At 35.6% G+C, this 24,229-nt stretch overlaps 4 protein-coding genes across 6 annotated transcripts in view; 2 read left to right on the forward strand and 2 right to left on the reverse strand.

The window, feature by feature from the left end:
- Positions 1-103: 103 nt before the first annotated feature.
- On the forward strand, positions 104-10,915 carry LOC135696469 (neuronal acetylcholine receptor subunit alpha-10). Of its 2 annotated transcripts, none has more exons than XM_089112503.1 (6): positions 104-246; positions 1,285-2,150; positions 6,481-6,617; positions 7,094-7,353; positions 7,612-7,874; positions 8,467-10,915. In XM_089112503.1, the coding sequence occupies exons 2-6, from the start codon at positions 2,102-2,104 to the stop codon at positions 9,375-9,377; spliced, it is 1,620 nt and encodes a 539-aa protein (XP_088968629.1). In that variant the 5' UTR covers positions 104-246; positions 1,285-2,101; the 3' UTR covers positions 9,378-10,915. The 2 variants fall into 2 exon arrangements, with proteins under 2 accessions (XP_088968629.1, XP_088968630.1); XM_089112504.1 differs by lacking the exon at positions 104-246 and having other exon boundaries at positions 1,960-2,150; positions 7,094-7,138; positions 7,244-7,353.
- On the reverse strand, positions 10,754-15,026 carry LOC135696472 (uncharacterized). The gene is made up of 5 exons (XM_065215869.2): positions 14,888-15,026; positions 12,355-12,527; positions 12,070-12,185; positions 11,420-11,636; positions 10,754-11,177 (listed from the first exon to the last, which is right to left on the reverse strand). Exons 1-5 carry the CDS (start codon positions 14,991-14,993, stop codon positions 10,878-10,880), a joined length of 912 nt encoding a protein of 303 aa, XP_065071941.2. The 5' UTR covers positions 14,994-15,026; the 3' UTR covers positions 10,754-10,877.
- Positions 15,027-15,265: 239 nt separating this feature from the next.
- On the forward strand, positions 15,266-20,581 carry LOC135696350 (uncharacterized). Its single transcript, XM_065215722.2, has 3 exons — positions 15,266-16,347; positions 17,496-17,797; positions 18,453-20,581. The coding sequence occupies exons 1-3, from the start codon at positions 15,266-15,268 to the stop codon at positions 18,989-18,991; spliced, it is 1,923 nt and encodes a 640-aa protein (XP_065071794.2). The 3' UTR covers positions 18,992-20,581.
- A 903-nt stretch (positions 20,582-21,484) lies between these two features.
- The window catches only part of LOC135696467 (cytoplasmic dynein 2 intermediate chain 2), a 38,574-nt gene continuing 35,829 nt past the window's right edge, over positions 21,485-24,229 (reverse strand). For both annotated transcript variants that reach the window (XM_065215863.2, XM_065215864.2), the window contains 3 exons: positions 23,643-23,768; positions 22,962-23,044; positions 21,485-22,204 (listed from right to left, as the gene is read on the reverse strand). In XM_065215863.2, the coding sequence (XP_065071935.2) occupies positions 22,075-22,204; positions 22,962-23,044; positions 23,643-23,768 (339 nt within the window). In that variant the 3' untranslated portion in view covers positions 21,485-22,074. The remainder of the gene's footprint in view (positions 22,205-22,961; positions 23,045-23,642; positions 23,769-24,229) is intronic.

Raw genomic sequence — 24,229 nt, forward strand, 5'->3', positions numbered from 1 at the left:
ACTACCAACAATTGCTCACTAAGAGTGAGATATTGGTAACAATAACATGAAGTTAAAACGCATGTACAAACTTTGGTAGTTGAGACAAGATATTTAGAAATATAAACATTTCCTTTAAACAATAATGCGGTGATGCAATAGAATATTGCATCACCGAAAGAAGAATGTCTCTTTTATGTTTCTATGGAGCAACAGACAAGTTCAGAAATATCCAAAGTGTTTAACCGGTGACCTAGGATCATGCTGGTAAGTCAAATAGATTTTAATAAAATATCGCTTCTAAAATAGCGAATGCTCAAAAAGGTTCAAAGTGCTTTTGTGTCTTAAATGAAAATTATGTTTTCAGGTTTTACTACAAAGATGCAGTGTATGTCATTCACGAAATTCTTGGCTGTATAATTTCACAAGAGTTGAACTTTCGTACATGCTTTTATAATTCCATGACAAAGATGACCAAGATGTAAATCTTTACCTAAATGTGGATTGTACGATCAAGTATTTTTTAAAACTTTACATCTTTTAAGTAAGTATATATCTTTAGAGTTGGCAAATTTGGCACGACCAAGGCAAGTAAAAGTCATGAAAAAGTTTGCAGCAACTTTAAGAAGATCTGTCTGGGAGAAAACCTCTCTGTTAAGAATATAATCAATCTCTGGATTAAATTATTTTTCAGGCAAATTTTTCCATATAATATCATCAAATACTACCATAGAGAGAATTAAAATGCATATTTGATAATGACAATGGTACTGGTATCTTATTGATAAATTTGTTCTTTAATTTATGTGAAGAATGAAGAAATATTTCATGCTATTTCTAAATTGCTTCATACAATATATATCAACACTCCCTGCATTTCGAAACTACAGACAGACAAGAAGGCTTAACTTCTTGAGCGCATAGAGACAAGAAAACAGAAATTCAATCTGCTTGAGACGAACTTTTTGAAGGAAGAACATTACTGTGTTACTAGGCTTCTTGAGACTTTATGCAACACTATATGGAGGGTTTTCTCTACGAGAGTTTAACTTTGTGTATAGCTTTATGATTTCTGTCTAGCTAAAGTTCTAAGTAAGGCAAATTAAGTGCTGAAGTGCCATAGCAATGTCAGTTTCGAAACAGGATGTTAGAAGATTGTATGAAATTAAATAGCAAAACCCAGCTGCAATATTGCAGTTGAAGAGCACTAATTGCAATGATTTGTTAACCGTATTTACTCTTTTTTTCCAAAGAAAATTCAAATGCTAAAATATTGACAGTGTTTCTAAAACTATATTGTTTCAGGACTCCTTTCACTTCCAATCACGCTGCAGTGCACACCTGCATCGCTAAAGTGGATTATCAACCTCGGTGTGTCATTATTCCAACGTATATCCTAAACGAATCATTGACAGACGGGGGTTACGTCCTATGCAAATATTGTAACTGGGACAGACCGGCTCTATGTTGATGATACGATTATGGGTCGCGTTCCCATTTCAATAAAGTTCGGCTAACGAAGAAGCCTCAGATAAAGGAACAAAATTGGCATGGCTAAATTTGGGCCCCTTCAATCCTGTTATTTGAAACTTCTTTATATCTGGTCAGATTTAATCATTTCTTTTTAGCCAGTTGTGAAGGTTAATGCTACATCGAGAATTTACAAAATGCAAAACTATGAATTCAATAAATTCATCAATATTATCTATCATCTACACACTTTAAAAAGAGGACTGTTCTGAGGAATGTGATAGCTGTTCAGCATTCCAAATGGATGTCGTTGTGAGTGACAGCCTTTTGCAGCCTGGCAAGAAATGAGTCATCTGACCTAACAATGCTTAGGTGCAACTGCAGCAAACCCCCGCGATTCTTTCAATTCGATGTCTTTTCGAGAACTTTAATTAATAAAGACTAGTCAGCGATGAATGACCTTCAATTTTTCAATGCAAAAAGAATGTATAAACAAAAGAATGTTGAACAAAGCTCAAGAGGTTTCTATGGCAAGAACACAGGCAAAGATTGATAGCTTTTGGAAATCTGTAGTACAGGCACTAAGATACAAATAATTGAATTCAACAAGTAAAGCGGAGACTTCATGCCTCTGTCTTAATATTGATGGAATATGTTTCGAATAATACTTCTTTGGTTTGCATTTTCGGTCAATATTAAAGGTATGTGGTATGTTTTGATATTACAATATGTAAATATTGATTAAAGGTTCAATCTTGCAGATATAGGTTCTTCAACACACCAGGAAACATGGAGGCACGCATAGAGCAATAGCTACAATTAGCTTTGCCTTTACAATATATGTGAACTCTAAGTGAGAGATAACGCCATTGATGAGATCCTCCCGCAAACTACTTGAAATCTACAACTGGTATTGTAGTGTAAATACAATGTATAAAGTTCAAAGTGTGAAAATTTTATGTCTGAAGTTTTATGAGTGTGAAAATAGCAAAAACATGGTCTATTGAAGGTGATTCTGTGGAGATTGACTGGATGAGAAACACTCAAAGTATTTTGGTAAGACAAAAGACAAAACTGTTTTGCAGTAGTCAGATGCTACGGTACACTCAAGTTTACGCTGATACTTTGAAGCGGTGAATCTTTGGAAAGCTAATATTTACAGATTAACAAGTTAATCATTTTGTTTGCAAATAATTGAGTTTTTTTCTAAATACGCCTATAAGAAATATATTCCTTCACAACCTCAAAGAGAAATAAGGCGGTATTTCTATATGACAACGGCAACTCTATTGAAGATGAGAAAGTGTTTATGCAAAGCCCATCGATCTGAAGTTAGTTGAAAACAAAACAGATTATATGTATACTGACGAAAATTCAGGCTTTAACAACACAAGCTTGCAGAAACGGGGGTTCTTAGCTTCTATAATATGACTCAAAATCCCGCTCTTTCGTGTATAGAACAGAGCGGTTCTAAGATGCTACACTGAGTTTCACACTTAATGAGACCATCAAGCAACTGTCAATTCAGAATTTCTATATGAATCACCTGTAAAAAATTAAACCGTGGCCCTTTTACGGTATCCTATAAAAGTGACCCCTTTTGGGCACCTATCCCAATGTCCATCTAATTTCGTGGAAGCACCTTGCAAATATATGAGGTTATATATAACGAGATAAGCGACGTGGAAATATGCGCTCAGCTTAAATCGCGCCAACCGACAGATACAGACTGTATCTTCTTTCCATGCCACCTGTCTTACGTTGTTCGCAAATGAAAGTATATGTCATAAAATAGAAAAGACTTAAAAATAATACCTGTTAAGCCAAAGAACTCCAGCAATGTTCCAGTGTTTGATATTTGTAAGCAATTGTGTTTGTTCTTTTTTATTTATCATATTCAGGAGTAGAAAGATCAATAGTTCAGAAAGTAGAATTTTAACTTAGGTGGTAATTTCATCAAAGTTTGAAATATGCCTCTTCATTCACCAAAAATTTAAATGTCGCACATGGGACTTGTTTGCATTTTTGCTGGCTTGGATATACTTCAGTATTTTGGCGGCTAAACATGCTCAGACGATCAAATTAAAATATTTCGCACATAATGTTGTGTTGTGATACGGAACGTCCTCGTAACCAAAACAAACAATTTTTTAAGTCAACGCTTACATTTATTTAGATTGGTGTATAAAAATTCTAAAAACCAAGAGCAAGATGTTTCATTTTATGATTTTAAGTAAATTTTAGGAAGTATTGGGGGGCAAAACCTCATCCATGTTTCATTCACAAAACAGACAACTAAAAAAGACAGCTTTTGAGAATTCGATACAATGACAGCTTTTGAATGATATCAAGCAACATTATGTCACTTATTCCTCTGCAAAGCCCTGGCAAAACAAGTAAACATTTTACTAAATATTTTACTCAACTTCTGTTTAGTGAATTTGAGCGAAATTCAATTAGGATGTCAAAGCGAGACTAAACGTATCATAAAACTTCACTCAACTATTTTGAACTGCGAGTTGTGCCGAACGCTGTGTGGTTGTAGGGGGTCTTGTCTAGAATTTTGCATTCTGTTTGTTTTGTTATATAAGACTTCAAACACAAGACGTGGAGATGAAAATAAAAATTTGAAGAAACGACGTGAAAAGAAAAGACTTTGATAACAGAGTTGAGTGTTGAAGAAAACAGAGTAGCCTACAGCGAAATGATGCAGATGTCTCACGAAGGCATTCTAGAGATTTTGGGCCACATAGAGACAGAAAGACCGAGGAGCAACGACGAAAAGCTTGGGATTTCCACAGCTACGGCGCCTGCGCTAGTAAAAAAATGTTAAATTTGTGGCAAAACGAGTAAACATTAGCTAAACAACACTTCACAACACTAAACATTTTCGACCAGAATCAAGCTTTGCTCAAAAAAACTCAACACGACTAAACAAGACTAAACAGGGTGGCAAAATGAATAAAATTTCGATCAGCTCCAATCGGAAACCTTTTTTCTGAATATCTGGAGAAAGAAATTGTGAGCTTAAAACGAAATCAGCGGAAATGGGTTTTTAAAATGCGAAGAAATTCAAAATATTTCTAAGTCAGATTTTGTGAATTTCTGTTTGCTTTGATTGACACTCACCTTTACTAGTGGAATACAGACGTTCTCTACTTTTAAGATGATACAACAAGTGATAAAGTGAATGGTTTGTTAAAGTAGATTACCAATAACTAACTGCATTCCTTGGTGACGCTCTCTTGGTTTCAAGCAATACCAAAAGAAATGTAAAGTGACAATGCTACTGTTACCACAATGGATGAGCAGACAGAAGCTTGTAAACGTAAACTGAAAAAGCTTCTTCAAACCCCTTCTGTCGTTGAGTAGATGTTAGCAGCATAGCGGTCAAATCTTTGTTTGGCTGAGAGCTATGCTCGCTACCATGTTCTAAGCCAATCAGCACACAGGATTCTCACAACAAAATCGCTTCGCAGCTAGAATTAGGCCCATTTCCGCTATTTCAGCGTGTTTTTACCACATTGTCTAAAAAAAAATTGCACGCCTCTACAAAGCGAATTTTCACTTAATTGTTTGTCAAGTTTATCATCATGCGTTGCTATTTAACCTATATTGGCGCCACTGTTCGATCGCAAAGAATAATATAAAAAAACACCTCGCAAATGATCGCTAAATTTCGTGTCGAGATTCAGGTAAATTACGTTTTTACCTCTCCCCACCCAAAGTGCTTTAGACATTTCACATTGAGATAAAATCAATTATATACTCACCTTAAATCTAGGAATGGTTCATAATCCCGTCAAAGATGCACTCATCGCCAATGTAATTATCACAACGGCACGAAGGCATTCATATTCACTCTCGAACTCAATAAATGTAGCTTTGTCCTCTGGAATCCAAATTTGTTTCATAAAAGTGAAAAATTTTCAGCAACAATCCAAAGTAATTTCAATCATAATTGTCTAAAGACAATTGACCATTTTTACTAATTTTATGTGATGAAAATGGCGAATACACTCAAGTGGTAAGACTGGGATCTAATAAAATTTGAAAACCGCGGGAAAGTTGACGAAATCGAATTAAGAATTAAGTCATTCAAAGCCTGGTTGGATACCTTTCACAAATGTTTGATGTCAATAGTGTAGTTCTATGTACGTTGAAGCCATTTACAGCATTAGATGAAACAGCCGATATAGAGACAGTTCATGGACTGCCACGCCCAGTCATGGACCTGAGTTTGTTGTCATTAGAATTTGACTATTCTTGTTGGTTATTCTAGGAACAAATATCTAAGAACATTACCATTAGGTATCTTTTTAGCAAAATGGCAGAAATGAAAGAAATGTTTGATAATGTTACAAATGCAATAGCCTTGCAGTCAAGCCCTATTCTTGTGATGTAGAGAGATTAGTTAGCGTCTGTAATTTAATGAAAACGCCATTAAGAAACTCTTTCGATATAGAGACACAAAATTTGCATTTGTACATCCAATACTACATGGGTTCAAAGAGCCAAAGAAACGCCAAAAGCAAAATAACAATGATTTTTAAAAGGGATTTTCAAGAAAGTAAACAATGCAGAAGAGAATGAGGATAAACGAGATTCTGACAAATCACAAATTGAAACACGTAAATTCAGAGTTTCGAACACGTACATTTTGTTGTCGTTTTATCATGTTGATATCTTTTCTAAGTTTCAAGAAAAGAAAAGAACTGCCCAAACTTTAAAGAGAACTTTCCGTTTTGGAAAATAAAAGGTCTTCGGATGACCAATACACTAAACAGAAGTTGAGTGAAATGAAAGTTTTAGTCGTTTTGCCAGGGCTTTGCCAGGGCTGATAATGAAAAACGACTCTTCTTGATAGATGAAATTGTAAGACATTTGATGACACGTTCAAGATTAAAGAAACGACACTGTTAACATATGAAGAATAAACAACTTGTGCTTTAAACATATTTTTATTGACGTGACAACATGCTTTGTATTGAAGATGGTAGATTGTTAACTAAAGCATTTTATGTATTACAGAGGCAATAAGCGGATACGAAAATTCTCTGTTTGCAAAACTTCTTAACAACTACAACGTAGAGCTGCGGCCTGTACGGCATCAGCACGATCAAATACAAGTTCAAGTGGATTTAGGATTGACTCAGATCATATCTATGGTGAGTAATTTTTGATTTGGAAATCAGAGAGCGTTTCTTTCACTTTCCTGACCTAAAACGGAGCGTAAGTTAGAGAGAACATTGGAGAGAGCAGGGCGTGATATAAAGGACCTAATAAAAATACACAAAAAAACATGATTTTCTAGTTTAACAAGCAAATTTTCGATTTTCTCCCGACGGGAGGACTGTTGCTCAACGTGCTTCCCACAGGCCACATCCCCATATCAAGACTTTGAAGAAACCTTGAAAAGGCTGATCTTGTTGCTTCATGCGTATTTTCTTAATTCAAATAGCCATTTTTGACCATTTGTAATTTTTTCTACGCATATATTGTGTATTTTTTCAACTTTTAGATACATTGGAATCATTGTTTCGTTCCATAAAAACTTTAGATCATTGTATGATATCTAGAATTATTGAGCAAAAAATTAATTTCCATGGATTAAAAGTGTAATTATTGATACCATTTATTTCAGGACGAGAAACATCAAGTACTTATCTGGAATGGTTGGGTAAAACAGGTAAACCAAACAGTCTGCTTACAACGATGTAAATATTATGTCCCCTATGTTTTTGTGAGACTTTTTCGTAGAAACAGATTAAATCATTCTTTTGTACCATTTCAGTACTGGAATGATCATCGCCTCAAATGGAACACGTCTCAGTTTGGAAACATAGATGACATTTCAGTTGATAAAGATATCATTTGGAAGCCTGACATGGCGCTTTACAATAAGTATAATCCTTTGATACACATTAAAGCTATTTTTTGATATTCGCTAAAAAGTTCCCTTATTCGTATCTGTATTTCCACCAATTGATACAAAGCAAAAAATTTCAATTACTTTTGTTGGTACATTTCCAATTAATAAATTCACTTCTGAACTCAAAATATCTTACTTACTTTATTGATTGTTCTAATATATTTAACTTTTCACTTATGTCTTTAGCGATTTTGTTAGGATTAGGTAGATTTCAATTATTTATTTTTCAGTGCGAAAGAAAACTTCCAACTTCTCAGCGTAGAAGCTCAAGAAAAGATAATAGTGACCCACTCTGGTAATTGTTTCTGGGCAATTCCCTTTGTATTTCGCACAATTTGCCAGTTAAATGTCAAATATTTTCCATTCGACGAACAAAGTTGTCAGTTTGAAATAGGCTCTTGGGCCTACACGAGAGATGTTTTCAACATAAGCTACAAAAATCCGCAAGGAGATCTCTCACAATACTCTGAGAACAGTGCCTGGAAAGTACTCAGTAAGTATGCAGTCAACATACACATGTCATTAAAGACCGAGATACAATTTTATGTTTTTTTGGGGGGGGGGGGGCAGCCCTGCTAAATAAGTGTAACAACAGTCACACATTACAAAATAAAAGTATTTTTACTTATGCTACTTAAGTTTTTGGGGGAACCAAGGCCTCCTCACGGCACTCCGGTATTTCGGTTCTTGCATAATTATGCCGTTACTTAGAAAATTACGTGAGGGACAAGTAGAGTATGGTCAGTACACCAAAACGAGGATTCATGGAAAGTCTCGTTACTAGTCTATGGGACCCTTTTTCGTTGGGGTTTCATGCCATGTTTTCTACGCTAAGCCTTGGGCCCTGCAGGTTCACAATACCCCCTGCTCCTTATGTTGTTTATATAGGATGCAATAAAATCAAATTATGGCACTTTCATATTCTTTGTCTTATTATGACTGAGCCCTACCTTTCCATGGAACAAGCACAATTTCTATCAAGTTAACCAAATGCAAAATCCTTTTACTTTACACTTTTATTTAGATCAGATCATCCCTCAATTAAAATCATATCTTATATACAAATTTTACTACCTCCCTTCTAGAAATCGATGTCGCACATAAAATTGGGTACTACCAATGCTGCCCAGAGCCGTTCCCGTCCATCATATACACAATGCAATTGCGAAGGCGCTCAAGGCACTATATATACAAGATCTTTATACCAACCTTGCTAATAGCTCTTCTTGCGATATTCTCGTTTTTTCTACCGTCAAGTTCTGGAGAGCGCGTCACATTGCTAAGCACAAACTTCGTGTCTCTTGCTTTTTTCATCATGTCGTTATCAACTTTGGTCCCACCGACTTCAGAGGTAACACCGTTAATTGAAATCTATCTTACTGCGGTGTTTATAGAGATATGCGCAGCACTTATTCTCCGCTGCTTTATAGATATATTCAAGCGAAAGCAGTTACAGCCTGGAAGATTTGTTCGCGTGGTAGTCAACCAATTCCTTGCAACACTCCTTTGTGTAAGGCGCAAAACTGCCGACTGTCTAACTCCAGAAAACGATAATTTTCCAGCATTGGGCCCAGAAAACATAAACCTGGCCGTCTTAAAAGATTCAGAGACTTATCCTGATAATTCTTATTATGAATGGAGGGATGGCACAATGCTTCGACGGGTTAATCGACTTGCTGACCACGACAACGACTCGTCCATCTATATGAACAATGAATGTCATGGGGAAAATACGAAAAAACCTTTTTCGAGCGAAGACATGTTAGAAAATAGCTCTGGAAAAGATAAGGGAATGACTGAATTTGAAGAGAGATCGTTATTTTCACTAGAAACAGTTTCAGATTCCGTGGTTCAGAAATATATCTCGAAAAAACGACGCCAGGAGTTGGACCAACTTATACAGCGCGTGGATCAATTGTTCTTCTGGTTGTTTACACTGGCCATGAGTGGAACATTGCTTTTTGTATTTTTGACCCCTCCTAATCTAGTGTTCTGAGACATTGAAGCTCCGACCCCAACATTTGACAGGAGTTGGACCAACTTACACAGTGCGTGGATCAATCGTTCTTCTGGTTGTTTACACTGGCCATGAGTGGAATTTTGCTTTTTGTATTTTGCTTTTGACCCCTCCTAATCTAGTGTTCTGAGACATTGAAGCTCCGACCCCAACATTTGACAGGAGTTGGACCAACTTACACAGTGCGTGGATCAATCGTTCTTCTGGTTGTTTACACTGGCCATGAGTGGAATTTTGCTTTTTGTATTTTGCTTTTGACCCCTCCTAATCTAGTGTTTTGAGACATTGAAGCTACGACTCTAGCATTCGTCAAGTGTTGAGTACAGGTTGTTCAAGAATATCAAAATTGTGTGAAAGGAAAATGAATGAAATCTACTGTGATAGGCACAAATTGTGACGAACACCGAACGCTTCGAAAAGATTATTAATTCTTCTACGTTGACTGGCATCTTATCATGGTATGTGACACAAAGATACCAATCACAGTATTGCATGCTGTATTTATGTGAATCAGAATATGTATTAAAAAGCAAGCAAGAGTAATGGATTTTGAGCGAAAAACACAGTCAAGGCAGAATGAAGTAGAAGCAGAAACACTTTGAAATTTATCAAATTATTCTATTAGTTGAATCATTTTTAAATAGCGGGAGGTATTAAAGAATTAGAAATGCTATGTTCAGTGGTAAACGAGTATTATGGTAGTTACGTAGACCTTTCTCAAGAACCAACACCTATACAACTGCTAAAAATTACGACAAGCACAAGGATTGCTAGAATTTCCTGAATTAAGAGAACGCGTAATAGGAGCTAAAATTAGAAGAGATAGTCATTCATTCAATGAGTTTTTCGCTCTCAGAATGGTATTATTCTGAAGATTTGGCAATGACAGGAGAAGGAACGATGATGAAATCAATTGATCAGATGACGCAAATGACAAAAAAATGATTGCTTGGTGGATTCAGAAGACTTTTATAAAATGCAGGGAAAAGCAACGAATTTGATATGTATCTGGGAAAAAGTAAGGAATCTACCGTAAAGATTTCCTAAAAAAACGTAGCAGTTCGCCGAAATGATTATGTTAAAAATAAAAGTTTATTCCCGCGATAGTCAAACCAGTAAAGATCAGTAATGAAACTTCGACTGTGGCAACACTCAACTTAAGCAGTAGTCCATTAAAACAAACATTGACATTTGAAAGAAGACTGATAATTCAATTCGGAAAGGAGACTGGTAATTTAATTCGAAAAGGAGACTGATAATTTAACTCGAAATTAGCCTTCGTCACAGACCAAATCGAATATCAACTCAAAGTCAATTTAATCGAGAGAATAAATTTTTCAACATCTGTTAGTGTGTCGTGTCTAAAGCAACTTCTGTAAAAATTGCTTGCCAATACTCCATATTCTATATACAGCTGTATTAAAATAACAATTATTTCTGAATAACTATAAACGAAACTTAAGTGTTTACAAAATAAAACTACGATGTATTACAAGAGGCAAATATCTTCAATTCAATTTTCGATAAATTATTACCTTCCCTTACTTGCAGCAGCTCTTCGACAAAATTCTGATTCACCACTGGAATACCCTGGACGAATAATTGCTCAAGACTAGGGCAATTTTCCACCAATGACGTCAACCCGTCTTTTGTTACAAGAGGCAAATACGAAATGCTCAATTTTTTCAATTGTCTACACCACTTTGATATTTCTTGCAGCCCCTTGTCCCTGACACTATCGCAGCCACAGAGGTTAAGACTGACTAAGTTAGGCAACTCCTAAAAAGAACATATTCAGTCAATAACATTAGAACCAGGATATACTGTGCTTTATTGAGTTTGATGTTGAATATCCAGTACCAACATAGATCTTCAATTTCGAGGTTTACCTTTCCCTCCAGTAAAAATCTAAAATACAATAACTGGAAAGGAAAAATAAATACATATCTTAACTACAAAACTACAAAGAATATCTAGCATCTAAAAAACTCCAAATCAACCAATTAAAAGAAAACTGATACCTTTAGAAGCCATTTCAGTACATTATCAGTGATAATGTATCCACAATTTTTCAAGCTCAAAGACTTTAATTCTGGACACCTTTTACACACCAGTTTAATGGTTTTTTCTGTCACATACACATCATTGAAGTCAATTTCTTCCATCACTCTACCAATCACATTAGGAAGTACAGCATTAGTGAGTTTCTTTTTGAATTTTAATCTGTAGAAGATTTGCCTAAGAATAAAAGCAATAGTTTCATTTATATGATAAATGTCTCTGTTGGGAGGCACTGCAGCTCAGAGCCAGGGAATGCATCTAATGATGGAAACAATAGATTACTGATAAAAAAGAATTGTGCTACTTTCATTTGAAATATTTGCTATATTCTTTCAGTATAAGAAGAAAAAGTTGATGTCACAAAATGTTTCTTTACAAGCTTTTGCACAGTTGGCAATCCTTTACTTAACATGTAAGAGGGCTTGCTAACCATTGGCAATTTGCCACAAGACTGCATTGGCTTGCTTGCTCTCAACAGAAGAGACATTTGAAATAAATTGGCAAAAAATAGTATGCTAAAATCAGCATCAAAAACCAATAGTTATGCCCAATTCAAGGCTAAATATTTTCAGAGAAGCAGTAAACTTCTGTTAAGAGAATGACAACATACCTTAAAAGAAATTCATCTGGAAAATGCTCTAAATCATAAATCTTGATGTTATTGCAAATAAATGCTGTACAAATTTCAAGAAGCCTGTTCACTTCACTATCCTTGTGCTTCCCAGCCTAAAAATACAGATCTGAGATTTGATTGCAATTTTTAACAAATTTACTTGAGCCAAAAAGTTAAAAGTTTTTAATGCAGAATTTCACATAAGATAAAAATACCAACTATTGAGTAAATATCAACCTCAACTGAAAAATGTTAAACATCAAAAGAAGCAGAAACTCATACCTGTGCAAACTTTCTGTTGTGAGTTGCTCTAATAAACATATTATCCTTGTCAAGAGCCACTTCAAATCTTTTCTTGCCAGAAACAGTTAACTTTTCAACCTCTGCCAATAAGTCTTCTTTTGTATAACGCTGCATGGATTCAAGCTGAAGGAGATCATCAACTTTTGTAAATCCTAAAAAAGTAAATTGAAAAGAAGTAGATGCATTCTTGCAACGAGAAGACAGTTTTATACTCAAAGTAAGCTATTGCAAGAGTGGTAATTCCTGTGCCCCTTCTTGAAAATTCCAAACTGGGACTAAAATTTGCCCCATGTATAGGAATTATTTGAAATGACAGGTCTGCAACACTCTCCCCTTATAACAGTCAAAAAAGTGAATGCATTAGGAGTCAGGTGATATTTAACATTCAACTAGTAATAAGCCAAAATTCACAGTTTGTTTTTAGCAATGTTTACCTTCAGTTTGACAAACTGCCCAAAGGACCCTGAATTACTTGAAAACATTCAAAACCTGCTGATTCTAAAATCATGGTGTTAAAAACAAGGTTATTGGTTTGATAAGATAAAAACACAGTTCCCCATTGTTTTAGAGAAAAGACTATGGTCTTAAAAAATATTGGGGGGGGGGGGGGCAACCATCTCCCCCTCTATTGCCCCCTAGGTCTCTGTCATTGGTTTTTAGCCAAGTTAGAATATTTGAAAGATAATTCCTTTCATATGCAACATAAACACAAACTCAAAACTTTTTTTCACTATCAATCTTTAATTACAATAACAGACCTACCAAGTCACACGCAATTTGTGTGAGACACACACATTTTGCATGGGACACACACATTTTGATCTTTTCTCACTCTCACACACACCAAAGCAGAATTATCATGCATTTTGCAACAAACTTTTTGGTTTATTTAAATTTTTCAATTTTATTCCAAATCCTAGCAAAATCCCTCTTTCCCATGTTAGCACGATAACAGCGACTAGATAATTAGATGACTAGATAACAGCCAATCCGTACAAGTTATAAGCGATGTTACATTTATTGGCAAGCCTACACAAATAGCATGTTAGCTTTCTTGAGACTATGACACATTGTGAATTGATTGGAATTGTCCTGGAGGAGCATAATATTCCCTAAGTTAGAGTTTCACTATTGCAAATTGCAATCGGGCGGTCAGAGCGGAGTTACTTTTTCTCGAGAATGATAATTAGGGTAGCAGTCAGACTACGACATTCCACTTGCTCATACGCCTGCATTCCTTCCTCTGCATTCCTGGTCAACAGTGCTGTGCACTTTTGCAATCATTTGCACAGCCTAAATGCACCAGATTAATTCATTTCATGATTATGTACTGTAATAAATTCTTTCTCAATAAAAACTGAATAGAATGGTGAAAAAAAAAGCCCCCTCAATCCCCCACCCACTTCTGCACAAAAAAGGCACTTCCAAAGAACTAGAGGGCGTGGCAAAAGAAAGGTTTCTGGGGCTACGCCCCTGGACCCTGCTTTTGGTTGTGTGGCAGTCAGGATTCGTTCTGGATTGGTTAAGATCAGCTTTTGACAACCAAACATTTAACAATTTACCTTCCTTTTAAAAAAACTCACTCATTTTCAAAACTGAAACTTGACAGGTCTGCAATAACAAGATCTACATTCTTATTACTGGTTGTTATAAATTTTACTAGATTATGAATAGGATCTAATTTATAGCAACAATTGATATTATTAGCTGACAGACGCATGAAAAAAGTCTAGATGGAGTTTTCAAAGCCATTTACAAACATTTGGTTTGATACTAAAACAGCAATACAGGAAGTGAATCTGAATTTGAAAGCAGAAGAAAAGAAAGAAAAAATAATATTGGAAAAAATACAGTTAAAGCAATAACCAAAAGGCATACATATATACGTTATAAATTCATACAAAGTTATAAAGGTCAAGCTAATTTTCTAGAAAATAGTTTTTTGCTTTTATGAAGGATGTTTTAGTATTAGTTATTTTTAAAAGGGTTGGTAGAAAGTTCCAAAGTTGATTACTGTCAAATTTGAGAAAATTTTTCTTGAGGTTGGTGGATACTGTTGTGAAAAACCAAGATGGAAGATGGTCTTGCTAGAGACGACGTAATTTTGTTTTGGTAAATTCTTATTGGAGAGCAGCAGTGCTTGTGTTTTTATTCATTTCAAACATAAATGCCACTGTTTCAAGCATGTAGCATTTATCAAAATTTAGGACTTTCAGAGGTTTGAAGGATGGGTCACTGTGTGCTGTCAATTGTGCAAAGTCAGCAGTTATTCTAATCGCTTTACATAAGCTACGTTTTATTGGTCTAGACTTGAGTTTGATATCGTAAGCACATCACAAGCCTAGTTTTCAATAGAGAGTGTGGAGTTGGATAAATGAACAATACAGTATTCTTAGCCTAAGATCTAAGGTACTTTTTGGGAGACATTTTCTCAGTTTATAGAGAACTCAAATACCTTTAGAATTTCTTTTTACAAGTTATTAGAATAGACACTGTTATTTGTTTTACGAACCATTGTTGGACACTTTAAGACCTTCTTCAAGTGCACCATATCGAAGAATATATGCCATACGTCGACCAACTTTAGATCTGACAGCTTCTTTTCCCTCCATTTTCATCAAGATAAGGTCTGGATCTCATGTTTCGGTGAAAAAACGTAAAAAAAGTTTCAAATCGTGATGCAATCGCCTCGTGCTGAGGAGAAACATCTTGTGCAAACGAGGTTTACTCGTGACGTCAAAACAATCGATTGTATCGTTTTCCAAATTTCGAATTAACATTCTATTAAACCACAAATAGTGGTAAACAAGAAAGCTGGAGAAATAAATGCTTATTTCATTTATAAAAAGTATTAAAAGTAAAAACATTCCAGTCAGTTGAAAAATTTTGAATGGCTTCACAAGAATGGAATTTCTCTTCCTACTTTGCGAATCTGGCACAAAATGCTCCCACAGATGACAAAAGACAATACAATTTTGGCTATGATCATAGTGTAGACGATCAACGAGTCTTTGCAGAGTTGAAGCCACCATGTAACAATCATCTCATATCAGGAGGGGCAAACGACCATTGTGAGGAAGGAATGCTGCATTTTGGAACTAGCAATTCTATCGCAGATGCTTTTGTGCCAAATATATTTAGGCCGCAATCGATAAAATCAGAATTAACAACTAACACGGATAACTTAGAGAATGTCATTGAGCAACAGCTAGTCTCGTGGGATCTGAATAGACTAGTTGGCCTAGGAAACGACGCTATAATTGGAGGAGTTGTTGATGATGATTTGCTAATGCTGAAGAGTGAAGAAGATTGGGACGTCGACTGTGAAAATGCAATGCAATTTTTGTCCCAGCCCAACATAGATGCCCAGATAAAAAGAGAAGGAGATATAGCACAAGATGAATTTCAGTTTCCACAATGCGTAGAAGAACAATTTCGTCAGCTAATACTGCGAGCAAATGAACAAGAAGAGCGACAGTGTACAAAGTGCGGCGGTATTGCTCCTAGAAGGGATGGGAATCAAACACTGTACATTCGAAACGAGAAGAAAGCAAAAGATGACAGCAATACCGCAACCGAGTCGAAAACCACAGAAAATTTGGTCGTCAATTGCAAAAGTGAGCTAAACGACGAAATAAATAGTGGAAGTAATGACTTTGTCAATAGTAGTTATTTTCAAACTAGCAATTCAAAAGAACAATCTATAAATGCGCCAGAGGACAAGGGTTTCTTGCCAAAAGATACACTGAAGAAAGTAACACACAATTCGGGAATCGAATCTAAAATTGAAGATATTGATAAAGTATTAACACATATAGATCCGGATTTGGATGTACTAGGCAAAACTTTTCACAAAATACCCAGTACTCAACCGATTTACTGCGACGAGGAGCCACGAAATGATGAAAATGGGAACGATAATAGAATCAAAAGGCCTATGAATGCATTTATGCTGTGGGCTAGAAAATACAGGTTTGCTATGCATTGGAACTCTATGTCTCTAAAAATTGTTTTTTATAATCCCTGAAAAATTTGGTACACACTATGTCTTCTTGCCCTTACAACAATAATAACAACAAAAAATATTCCAGGTTTAAGCTTGCAAATGATGTGAAAGAGATGAAAATGATTTTCATTCAGACGTTTTGTTAATGTTTGACTGATTGGATGGAAGGACTTATTTTTGCAATGGGTTGAAATGAGAAGAAGCAGCAGAAATTGAAAGAAAAAATTCTGTAAAATGACTTGATTATGAAATTCTTCTAAAGTTCACACAACTCTAAGATATCTTCTGACAACGTAAATTTCATTTCACTCTTTTCTTTAATTCGGGAAAAATAACAATATCCTTTAGGCTTAAATACCAGAAAACAATCATCATATATCAGTGCTGTGATTTGATTATCGCTAAACCAACATAAAACATAGGTGATTAATTTCTTTCAAAAATATCAGTTTTATAAGTAAGTAATACAAATTGAGGTTTTTTGTTTGATATGACTGAGTTTCGGAAAAAGCGATTATCACAGTATGATTTTTTGCAACGTAATTGGCTAATAAAGCTTAAGTTAGACGTTTAAACATACTGTTGTGCATCAAAGGATGCCAATCTATAGATGCCATCGCTGCAATGCAATTGCAGCATACTTCTTTTTTTGCAATGAGATTAGTAAGAAGGAGTCTCGTTAGAGAAGTGCTGGCATAACAGCGATATTTTATGTTTTAATAGATATACATTCCCATATCCTGACGGACCAAGCACGATAGATGATGTCACAAATTGACAAAACATTGTTTATTGTTCACACTGGTTAAAATTAAGCCAAAAAGATGGAAGCCCTGGGGCTCTTGATCACCTTTATTGAAGCCAAGGAAGCATACGAATAAATATGTTCACTTCATGTGAACTTTGATAGGGGTACTATAAAAGCATAATAGCTTACATTTACTCCAAAGACAAGAGATGCATGAAATTCAGCAATATCAAAATTCACTTTTTTCCTCTTGCATCATTCCGTTTTTAGACATAGGTATATTAGTGAATTCATCTTTTCCAAATGTTCGTTTTTAAGAAGATTATTAAGAAGAGCTAAATGAGCTTACCAATTTTTTTTCTTAAGGTCTTTGGTCGCAAAGGAGTTTAGTGAAGCAAGCAACTCAGAGATAAGTGTAAAGCTAGGAGAGATATGGAACGAGCTCACAAGTGACCAGCAGAGGCCCTACTTTAAAAAGGCAGAAAGTTTGAAAACTCAACATAAGCAGAGCTACCCGAATTATGTGTACCAGCCACGTCAAGCCACAACAAAAGTGACAAGAAAAACCAAAAGTGCTTCAAACAGCAAGGACAATGAATTTGCTTTTCCTGCCTTGCCGGCTAATTTTGGAAGTCCCTTTGCATTTTTCTGCAACACAAAATCACAAGGTAAGCCAAAACAAGTTAAAATTTCTGAGATAAGGGTTCGAGGTGCCCAAGAGGTATTGAAACACTAAGCACGCCTTAAAGGTAATGTGTCCATATAAAAGAACTGCGTATACCCAACTTGCCAAGTAACATTAAAACAGTGGCTTGCGATTGGTCAGTATTCGTGCGATGCAAAACTGCTTACATGAAAAGCTAACCTCGCAGCAGTGTAGACAAACAGGACGATCGTAATGGCTGGGGCGAGGAGATGAAAAATAACACGTTTCTAAAAACCCCTGCAGAGTTTCTTGCTTTAGCTGGACACATTACCTTTAAAGAAACTTGAAATGGAACAGCTTAAATTTTAACTGAGAGTGCGACCTCCTTTGGCAATTTTTATTGCTTTTCCCTAATGCCAAAACTGCTCTTTGCCTTGCTCCCAATAATAATGTAGATCATGTAAGTTAATAGTATACCAAAAATCGCTGTTCACACTTTGGAGTGAACCAGCAGTGTCTAAAAGGGTATGAGTGAGAGATGGCTAAAAGTGACTTTAAAAATTATGTTAGTGTCCCAAGACTTTTTGCACTCATTTGGCGAATCAGGCTTACTGCCATGTTAAGATCTTTGAATGAAGATGCAAACATTTGTGTATCAATATCTCTTGATGTTTTAGGTCTGGAAGAAGTCGGTGAAAATCAGGATATCGGTAGAGAGAAGACGAAAAATATTATAATGACACCAAAACCAATTTACCCTGCTGGATACAGTAATCAACGAGCCGAAGGCAAGGCGAGGCCTAATACCGGCAATAAAATAGCCGAAAATTGTAACTTGCTTGAGAAGAAGAGCACAGTAGTGAAGCAAAGGGACTGGTCTGAAGACAATAATGGCGTCGTAAAAAATGCAGATTTAGGGAGCAATTCTAAAGGCGAAGACACGGGCCTCGTCAAAGATGCAATGATGCCTCGTTTTGAAAAACCGGGAGACGAAACTGATTTACCGAGCAGTGACTTTGCGGCATTGAATACAACCGCTTTTGACGAATTTCTTTCAGGAGGAAGTAAAAATTTATCAGAATATCTAGATTGTTGTTTAAAAAAACACGACCAAGAAGAAATCGATGCAAGTATTGTGAATAAATATGGAAAGCGCAAAAGACGTGACTTGAAAAGTAATATTAGAAAAAGGAAGAAGTGTGGAAAGAAAAATTGAATTTATGAGATTAGAGTTTTAAGCAAAGATGAAGATTTCTAACAAGTTGTCTAACATAAAGTGGAAGAGAAATTAAATGAAAAGAAAGTATATGCTGCATTTTCAGCAGTCCTTACCTTAAGATTATGATATTAAAAGAAGGCATGGGTTTTGACAAGAAATAATACAATAATTGGACATGGAAGAGAGAAGGAAAAATACTAAGTAAGAATCTTTAGATAACAATATCAAACTTATTGGGATTGTAAAGTATCAAGAGTGAAATTATTTTTGGGTTGAAATTACTCTTTTACATTTTTACTTTAGAATTTGAAAGTAATTTGCACGATATTAGTGCTAACTTCAACAATTCATCATATAGCCGTTATTTCATAGAATGACAAAAAGTTGCTTTGATTTCAATCAAATATTTCTAATATTTGTTGAAAGGGCGTTTTCTCTGTTTCAAAGTTAAACAAAATAACTTACATGATCTTACGCGAAATTTGTTTACACAGGCGATTGATTGTACGGTGAAAGGAAAATATATATAGGCTAATGAATCATACAAAAATACCTCAATTTGAGTCTAGTGAGTATAATATGCCTCAAATTGTCTACCTAAATCTTGTAACTAACAACTTTTATCTGTTGTGTTATCTGTGTCGCCTATCTTGTAAATATTATCACTATCAGTAATTGCAAGGAAGTTAAATACTTTGCTAATCAGCCTGTGATAACCACAGTAGCAAACTTATTTTGTTCTGAGATGTGGTTGATAACGTGTTTAGGGAAACAACGACGCATTGCTACTTTTTTTTGAAAACGTTGTCGCATTTATTGATTATGATAATCACTAGCCATTCACAGGCACCAAATGTGTAGCCGAAATACAGAAGATATTTTTTTCGAATGGACGATGACGTCACGCGATGAAGTTATCATTTGATTAAGACACGAAAACGGGCTTTGATAAGTTATAGTCGATCTACTTGCAATGAAACTTGAATTGCTGCAATAAAATTGCCCAGCATGGCTTCCTAATGATTTTCGAGAAGGCACAGACGGATTCCCTGAGAAAGTGACCAATAAGTAATTCGTAAGGATTCAGAAACATCAGTAAGCAAAATATGGATAGATAAAACAATAAAGTTTTCTTTGACATAAAACTGGAAATGCATGGATGTTGATTTTAGTATAAATACTAGAGCTTTGTGACAAGAAATGATAGTTTTAGGGCAAATCTAAATAGCCACAGACTTGCATGGAAGTTGTAGAGAAGAGTGTTTTGAAACAGGAGGTAATACTGAAACGAAGTTGAAATGAGTTTCGGCTCTCTCACGTCAGAAATTGCAAAGAAAAATTTCTACAAGCTAGGAATATAGTTTGACATGTAAACGCCGATTTCCATTTGACATTTTTTGTGCGCGCGGGCGTAGCGCCCAGTTCTGAGCACGCGTAGTTAAAATCAAGTGGTCTCGATTTTGCGTCCGCTGTGAGCGCCAGAAAGTTGATAGGGTCTCAACTTTTTTGTGCGCTCGGCCACTTGACAGCAGCACTTAGCTACGCATGCTCAGATTTGGGCGCTACGCCCGCGCGCACATAAAATGTCAATGGAAATCGGCCTTAAAATTATGAATACATTGATCAGCATTCTATGAAGACTTAAAAATGTTGTTTTTGACTGCAGATAACATTAATTGAAGATATATATGTATATGTATATATTATCTTTAGATATATATTAACATTCCTGGCGATTTATCTAATGACCATGCAAAAGGTGGACGGGGAGTTTTGGAAGTTTTCACAAAAACTGATGACATGAGGCAATTTTGCTAATTGGAAGTTTTTTATTAAATGTTTTTGAGAATTTCTTCTCTGGATATCAGCCATCGAATTGGTTTGTAATTACCGGTTGTTTTCTTTTAAGGACACTCTGTGAATCTTGACAGATATATCACAGGGGTTTCGGAAAAGCAATGGGCACTACCACGTGTCCAATTGCACAGGTCTACGCTTCGGTTTAAACGATAAACAGGGTTACTAAGCCATTCCACATGTTCAATCTACGCGTCTTTACATACTATTACCGACAGTGTGGTAGAAAAGGCCGTCCAAGGGCCTCACGCAAGATAACATTGAACAAACTATGATCTCTAGCAAGCAAAGATATACATACAGAGAATCGCTTGAGCAACTTTTCATGCTGCTGGTTTTCAACCATTTGTTTTATCCCTGTTCACCGTAACAACGTAGACTAATATACCGAAAAATCACACTCAGTAATATAAGACAGGGCCTGTGCCACAGGGGAGAGGGGGGGGGGGGGCGGAAGGCCATGGCCACCCAAGAAACATCATACATTAAATTGCTTAATAGCAAAATCTGCCACACAAGTAACTGAATTTTGCTGCAATAAGCATAATTTGTCTTACTGATCGACTTATAATATTATTTAGAAATAGAAAGTTTAATTTTTCAAGAATGCCAAAGACAGAACGTTTCACAAAATTCAGAATCTTGAACATACTTTAATCTCCAGCAAGCTAAAGATATACACAGAATTTCTCTATATAAGTTGCTGCTTGTTCTCAAAAACCTATTTTATATCGCTCTGCACTGTAACAACATAACGCCAATATAATTATATTATATTCAGTAATTGTACAAGAATTAATGAAATAATGCTTTATAGGCAACAAAGAATAGAGAAACGAAAAAATCGTAAAGAATTTACATTTAAGGAGGTATGTTACGAGACCTACAGAGAGAATCCAGAAAACATTAATGATACTTGACAAGGCAAATGCATAACTTGATAAGAGTAAATAAAGTGAGAGAAAATTACCGTTGTGTTTGAATTTCTATTTTTCCTGAGAAAGCGTGAGGACCAGACCATAGATGATTTTATTTAAATTCCATTAGTTAGAAATATCTATTCAAACGATACTAGCAAAATTTGCGAAAAGCCAAAAAGGGGGGATTTTATCTGGAGAAAGGTTGGGACGTTTTCTGAACTCTACCTATATATAACAACATGGTTTTGGATGAAATAAGATATAAATAATTGAATTAAACCAATGTGCATATCGTTCTAAGATTTATTCTAGCATTGCAGAGACCATGCCGTCCAAAGATGAAACCTCCTTTTGGTCGAAAGTAACAAGATCATCGTTTAATGACCAGACGGAAACACAGCCGTCAGCATCGCCAGTGGCAATCAATTTTGACCTTTAAGAAATTAAATTGTAAAATAAGTGGATTAACTTATGTTAACTTCATGAAAATATAAAACAAATGCGTGTATGTGAAGTTGTTCTCCAGGATCTATATATCTATGAAAGGTGAGTATCGGGGGAAAAGGCTGAAGTATGTTAAAACATTACACTAGACAAGCCGTCTTCTTAGGCCAACACACTCTTAAGCTTTTAATGAACTTTATATCACAAACAAAATCAAGGTACACAGCTAAATAAGCGAAATCTTGAAAAATGTAATGACAAGGCAAAGTTATTTCTAGAAAAAAAAAATTCTACTTAATAGCAAGATTTGCCATTCAGCATCAATATTGGGGATTTGAGTGGATTTCAAAACTACATGCAAAATATCGATTTACTATATCACTTCGTTACGAATAGGAAGAGAATCACTCTTAGATAACTGAGCAGAAAAGCGGAATGAACTGAATGGCTTCATAATGTTTCGGGTAGCATAAAATGAACTCAAATAGAATGCACTGTTTTTGTTTACTTTCTTTAAAAAACAGCATGTTTTCAATATGTTGAAAACATAGTTGTTTATCAAAGATCTGTTTAACGTCCGTTCTAATGCACGTAAAATCGAGATAGTGTTAATGATAGCCTGAACCCAACAAGAATAATAAACATCGCGAAATTCACGTTGGAATGGTTTGTTGCTGTTAACAATCGGCCTGGTACAGGCTGAGCGAACATTAACGAGTCGTGAGAAATTTGACAAAAAAACGTACCGTTGTGGGTTCAGATCAATTGCATAAACAGCTCTTTTTGTCGAGGAGACATCGATCACATGCGTTGGTTTTATCTGGCTGACCTTCAAAGTAAGAAACTTGATTAATTCAATGTTTATGGTGCTCGAAAATACTTGAATCCTACGCAGAAGCTGTTATCAATGATGACCTATCTGGGTAAACAGAAGAGAAATTCTGTATTGGGCTATAATAGGACAGCTAATAGGACAGAATCTTACTGGGGTAAATGCCCTTGGGCCTAGACTTACCCCTTGTAAACCAATCAGCAATGCGACTACCGCATGCCTCTAGCAGGGTAATTGCCAAAATTTGGGTATGGATGGAGAATTTCAATTGTATGACATGTCACATTGCATGGGTGATAAGCATTAAGTCTGTTCAATCGTTCGTAGCCTTATCGATTACTAAACGTTTCATCATCTCTTTTAGACAGATCCTAACATCCATATCTCCGCTATTCGTCAACACAACGTGTTACAATACTAAGACAAATGCACTGCTATTAAATGCGCTAGTAACATTTTAATAAAGGATGAATCTAGAACCGTTTTACATCTTCAAATTGCAAAAATGCAGAAGGTTTCAGGAAACTAAGCCAAAGCATTCGCAGTTTTCACATGAAGAAATGCAATAGATATGACCAGCAAAATACAAACGAACCTTTAAGTCGTAAATAAGTAATTTGCCATTTTCTGTCGTGAGAAAGAACACAAGAGGCCTCGATTGTGACCATTGCGCGTGCAGTAAATATCCAGCTCCAGGCTCGATTGTGTACAAAGGTTTTATCTAAGAGAGAAACATGACACAACTATTTAGTTTTAAAGGCGATGGTATCATCAAATGAAATCATAAAATGGTATCATCATAAAATGTACAGGTTAAAAAGAAATAAAACTGTTAATCGGCCTTCTTGTGGCGCTTGATGTCGTGTAGGAGGACTGCTTAACTCACTAGAGCAGGATTGCTTCACTCACTATGCTTAAATCACGAGCACAATTCTACAGCCAAAAAGTCACGAAGAATATAGCTGCATTTTCCTGTGATAAAACATTACGTCAAAGAAATATCACATCTACTGTCACCAGAATGTATAAAGGTTAACGAATATGATGTTCAAGAACATGTTAACATGCTTTCCATGTACATAAAGATAGAGAAGAAAAATACGAATTACTTTATGAATAAGGCTTAATAGTGGAGAAATGACACGAATCTAAAGCAAGGAAGCACGCACTATCGAGGTTAAA

Source organism: Rhopilema esculentum, chromosome 14 (assembly GCF_057945365.1).
Source record: "Rhopilema esculentum isolate cy_ngs chromosome 14, ASM5794536v1, whole genome shotgun sequence".
Lineage (NCBI taxonomy): Eukaryota > Metazoa > Cnidaria > Scyphozoa > Rhizostomeae > Rhizostomatidae > Rhopilema > Rhopilema esculentum.